Raw genomic sequence first — 5,880 nt, 5'->3', positions numbered from 1 at the left:
CAACAGTTGTACTTGGGTGGGTTGAGATCATTGAGGACATTGTGCTTTGCTGAGGGCAATTTGTAGAGAATGGGCTCATTCATACTGAGGCAAGGACCCTAGACTTCAGGCCATAAAAGAGATTGCCCATTCACTTGGAAGAAATGCAGCAGGGGAACCTCTTGGTCACCTTTCCAGAGAGTGTCAGGAATCATTTTATTGGCCCATGTAGCTCCAATCCTCAGATTGGTGAAAGAAGGAGCAGTTGTGGTGGTGCCTGCCTCAGCAATACTTTCAAATTGTTTTTAAAATCATAGCCTACAGGCCTGGCTGCTGACAGCAGTCACAGGCAGCATCTAGACCATATGACCTGGGATCCAGGTTGGATGCAGACAACTTTTAAACTGAGGACCCAATGGACATTTGGGTGACTAGGTTGGGGCTGGTGCTTGCTCAGAACATGATGGGACTGCTTGGTTTGCAATGAGGACAGTGTGCTGTCAGAGAGGCCATCCAGCACAATGGGCAGTTTTGTAATAGATGAATCCACCTGTCCACTGACACAGTGGGCCGGTTCACTTTTATAAAAATGAACTAGTCCTGGATCAGCAATGATTACACATCCATCCAGCTGATGCTTACTACAAAATTTTTGCTTGGAATCTAGCACCTCAAGATGTATTATCCTGCCACCACTATCAGCTCCTTCCACTTCTGCTAGCCATTTGATATAAATTATAGCAGCTGTTGACACACCAACAAAAACCAGTTTAACCAGATGAACAGACGAATAAACAGAATTACCTGAAAGAATACCAGCAGAGTAGATATGATTAGTATGGACAGGTTAACCGCAATAGATGAACCAGAAGAATTAACAGAATTAGTTAAAACATCAATACCAGTGGAAATACCAAGACGAGCACTGACAGGGTTACCAGCAATGTTAAAACTACTACCACTGCAAACGGCACCAACACTCTGTGCACCTTGCATGGTTCGCAGAATAGACATTCTTTGATTGGCCAAGGGAAGAGGGGGATGGAAAAAGTACTCTAATGCTGCAGCCTATGAGACCTGTATCTGTAGCACGCTGGATGTACATAGGGGGCTGCACTATCTAGCAGAAAGAAAAGTGCTGATTTTAAAGGGCCGTATTGGGAGAGTAAAATATACTCAGAGCCAGTGTGGGATACTGCATCTGTTATGCGCCAACTCTGTAGATTGAGAGCTGAGCGATTGTGTGACTGCTGATCGCTCAGCTCACAGTCTCCTTCCTGCAGGCATTCTCCCCTTCCCTCTCTGTTCCTCCAACACACATTGGAGGGACACACTGGGGAGGGGGCCACTGGCTCTGGATCTAGAGAGGCAGAGTCAGCTGTCAATCAGGCAGCTGTCAATCAGGATCCTGACAATATTGTCGGGATTCTTCCCGGCTGCGCTGTCAGCATATAGTGAGCAGTAGTCCGCTATGTGCTGTCTTTGGGTCACAGGAGTATCTTAGTAAATGTACTTCTGTGACTCAAAAGGAAAGTAAAGCCCCCCAAAAGGTTTTGGCTTTACTTCTCTTTTAAAGCACCGTGTAGTGATTGGGACGTTTATTAAAACTTAGCAGAGCATTTCTTGACACTTCATCATTTACAAAAATCCCTGTGCCTGGTGTTATGCAAATTACATTTATGTAAATTGAATTATGTAAACTACATTGACCCCAGTACTTCCCTTGGGCATAAACTCAAGTTATGCTGAGTAATTATCTGGCTTTTTCTTCCTTACATGCACTGGTTAATTTTCTGCAACTCAGGAACTTACACGGCACATTGTGTAAACAAGGAAGTTTTCTGAGCAAGTCTTGTATAGATTCCTTTTGATCGTACAGATCTGCAGCACAAGAACATGGGTGCTCTCGGTTTCTGGCTGTGCCTTATGGCTCCTCTGTTGACTGCATCTCTTCCAGTGTCCCCATGGAGTGACAGACAACAGGGGGTTACAGGTCAGTGCATATCTGGCACACAATAGCCTACAGTAACATGAGATACTAACCATGAAACTCAACAGACACAAACAGCTCGTGATCACTTAACTACACACTGCAAGAAAGCATGTGATATGGTATTTATATACAACATTACATTTTACTTGTACGTAAAGCCATTTTTTAGTGATCGTTCTCTTACAATTAGTATTTTTTTTTATTTATCTTTAGTTTGTTATATGATCTAAAAAATGTAAACAATAAAGCCTGAGCAGTAGTTCCTTCAGAAGTGTAACATTAAAGTACAGGATTTGTTGTGTGTAGAATTTACCCATGGTAAATATTTATAGCAGCGTAAAGTACACAGGATAAAGAATTGCAAAACTATAGCATACATGATTAATTGATAAACACAAACATGGTGAGAGGAGGGAACGTGCCCCAGAGCCTTTTATAACAAGTCAGCAATTGAAGTTACCGTATTTCTTGTCTTGCAAGTTCTCTTATGTAGCAGGGAGCAGTTTTCACGGTAGTAAGTCCAAAGTGGTTACACATTCTGCAAGATGTCTGTGGAGCAGTAAAATCTCAGGGACTGAGGCTGTACATTAGCTAGTTTGACTGGGGATTACACAGTAGGGTTCCGTTCACACATTAACGCAAAACATAAATACCAATACATTCCAATGTACCTTGTTTACACCTGCGCGATGTCCGCGCGGCACGAAAGTGCGCATCGTGCTAAAATGTCTGCTAATTTTGGGTTTAGAAGTGGCCACAAACATGCAGAATCCGTGCGTATGTTAAAATGTGTGTGTTTTCGTGCCACGCAGACGAATGCGTGGAAAACTGCACTGAATTTCAAACCTCTATGTGTTAATGGAGCTTTAACTTGTTTTAATATGAACAAAACCAGGGAAACATCATTAAAGTGACCCTGCTACTTCAGGGTCAAAACAACAAGTACCTGCGCAAAGAAGAGGCTCTATACAAGGGGTGGGCAAGCTGTGGTGAAACTGCAATTACCATCATTCATCCACCTCTGGAGGTTATGCCTGTGGCTGTAAGAGTTTAGCAATGCCTCATGGGAGTTGTAGTTCCACAACAGCTGGAGAGCAGAAGTTTGGCAACCGCTCATATTACTTTTCTGGTGGCCCACTGCTGCGATGCTGCTCCTCAGCCAACGCAAGTACACATACACAGATGTTTAATGCATGCAGTGCAGTCTTAATTTTCCGTTTGTGCTGGACATCTAAATAATGTCGCTTTTGTGTCTTCTTTTCCAATAAGGGCCCATTCACACGGCTGTATGCGGTCAAGAATCAGTGTTTCTCTGTGGTTGGAATTCACCGGTGTGTGCAATCAGCCATCACATGTAACAGCATTTCCATGGCTCAGATGTGCAATTACACATGAACAGCCACAGTGTCCGTCAGACTGTCATTGACTTGTGCAGACTGCTGTCCACGGCTTATTGCTCAAACCTATGCATCCTTGCCTCAGAGAAATGCTGATTCTTGGAGGCGTATGGCCCATATTGGCAAAGTGAATGTGCCCTAAGGTGTACTGCTTAGGCTTGTTAAAGTATAATTAAACTCTCTCTAGCAAGCAGTAGATATATGCAAAAACATACCAAAATAAAAAAAAAGTTATCAAAAAGGTTATTACTTAGTTCTGTCTCTGCCGCTCGCTTCCCTAGATTGTTCACTTCTCCTGCCTTCTCCAAACTCTTCACCCTTTTTTGAATAACCCTGTAAATAACGCCTCTATTTAAAGTGACATTAAACCCTCAGATTTTTTAACATAAACCAATAGTGTAATGTGTGCCTTACTGTAATCCATGGTTGTTTATCTTCTCTTTGCTGCCTTTCCTTTTAAATCCTCATTGCTTGGTGAGAACTTCCCTTTTCAGCTCAGGGCCTCTTCCTGTAGTGCTGGCTCAGGTTACAAGCCTATAGAAACGTATACACAGACACGTGTATCCATTCCTGAGACAAGGCAGTCTGCTGCAAAACAGAAGTTCTGCAGAGCATGAGAACAGATACAGATTTAAAAGGAAGAGCAGCAAAGAGAAGGGAAACTACCATGGATTACAGTAAGGCACACATTACAGTATTGGTTTATGTTAAAAAATCTGAGGATTTAATGTCACTTTAAGTAATCAAGAAGTGTGAGTTTACAGGAGTTTAAGTACTTTATTTAGAAATGTTGCATGGTAATTCCAATTGTTGTTAAACAACCTATATATCTGCATTGCGATTTACACTACAAGATTTATGACATTCTTATCTAATGTGCTGTTAGGAAGCTGCATACCATTAACATCATAAACAGTGGCCTAAATGCATATGTTAGGCAGTGCCGAATCATTTTAATCCTATTACAACCTAGACCACAATGTAAGTACCTGGAAATTGCATTGAGCCTTTCCCTCATGGGAATATACACTATTTATAAAAAAAAATATATACAATCAAGCTCTTAGAAGCCTGTGACCAGTGGCAGACCTAAGGAACAAAGGGCCCTGGTGCAAGATTTTTTTTTGGGCCCCCCTCCAAAAAAACCCCTCAAACACAGGGCACTCCTCCCACAACGCTTGGCCGGCCTTGACTCCGGTAGTGATGTAATGCACATCACTTCCGGGTCCAGTGATCGGAGGAGAGATCCACAGCTAGAAGCCACTGATCTCTCCTCCGATCTGTCAGGGGAGACCCTCCACACACGGCCTTGGCTCACACGAGGGGCTTCGGCCTGGTTCACACCTGGGCGTTTTACAGCGCTGTAAAACGCTCAACATGTGAAAACCAATAATTGCCTATGGGCATGGTTGCCATCTGGGCGTTTTACAACGCGTAGGAACGCGCTGTAAAACGCCCTACGCCCAGAGAAGTATAGGAGCTTCTTTGGGGCGTATTTGACGCGCATATCCATTAGGATACAGCCGGATAGCCCTTGGAAACGCACATTTGATGCGCGTTTCTTTTCATGCAAATCGCGGTAAAACGTGCGGCACACGCGCATATTCCGTATGCCCAGGTGTGAACCCAGCCTTCAGGAGCAGCCGTGTTCTTGGTATAACCACTTCCAGCGTAGGACGTACATTTATGTGAACCCGTGGGAAGTGGTTAAAAAAACAAACAAAAAAACCCACACACGCGTAATGAAACACGCATATACACACACTCATTAAAAAAACACACACATCCACGCGCTCATTAAAAAACACACACATGCACACGCTCATTAAAAAACACACACATCCACACGCTAATTAAAAAAACACACACAGCCACACGCTCATTAAAAAACACAAATATAGCTTCATTAAAAAAAAAAAAAAATGACACACACTCATTAAAACTCATTAACAATTCAAATAGTTATTTAAAAAATGTCCCCCTCTCCTGCTTACCTGTTTTGCAGGAAGGGGGGCTGCATCCCTGGGTCCAGTGAAGGATCAGTGTGATCTGCACTCTGGCTGATGCAGACCATACTAATCGCTTCCTGATAGTCAGCGGCGGAACCACGAGGGAGCGATCAGTATGATCTGCATCAGCAAGAGATGCAGATCATACTGATTCTCCACTGGACCACCAGGGAATGATCTTCATTCAATATATTGCCTGTTCGGCAAAATATTAAATGAGATATGGGTGCTTGCCAGGTTTAAAGATACTACTCGCGGCGGCCATCTTTAAAAATTTAATGTACAGTGGAGACCCCCTGGAGACACCGGAGGCCCGCACGGATCATCCCAGGTGAGAATCTGGAGCGTGCGGGCCCCGGTCTCCTCCGGTGCTGCGGGGGCACGGCCGCCTCCACCTCCTGGCCTGTCACTTGTACGGTCGATACCCATGTAAGGTGCCCGGGCCCCTTACATCAGTATCAGCCGTACCCCCCAGACGGCGGCCCTGACTGCCCCCCCCCCC

General features: G+C 44.1%; 1 protein-coding gene across 1 annotated transcript in view; it reads left to right on the top strand.

Annotated features, from left to right (window-relative positions):
* Positions 1-1,758: 1,758 nt before the first annotated feature.
* SMPDL3A (sphingomyelin phosphodiesterase acid like 3A) overlaps positions 1,759-5,880 on the top strand; it is a 34,815-nt gene continuing 30,693 nt past the window's right edge. Inside the window, exon 1 of the mRNA XM_018565776.1 lies at positions 1,759-1,972. Coding sequence (XP_018421278.1) covers positions 1,876-1,972 — 97 coding nt within the window. The 5' untranslated portion in view covers positions 1,759-1,875. The remainder of the gene's footprint in view (positions 1,973-5,880) is intronic.

This window comes from Nanorana parkeri, unplaced genomic scaffold (assembly GCF_000935625.1).
Source record: "Nanorana parkeri isolate BGI_ZX_2015 unplaced genomic scaffold, ASM93562v1 scaffold886, whole genome shotgun sequence".
Lineage (NCBI taxonomy): Eukaryota > Metazoa > Chordata > Amphibia > Anura > Dicroglossidae > Nanorana > Nanorana parkeri.
Note: the sequence above shows the minus strand (reverse complement) of the source record. Positions and strands in the feature narration are given on the sequence as shown.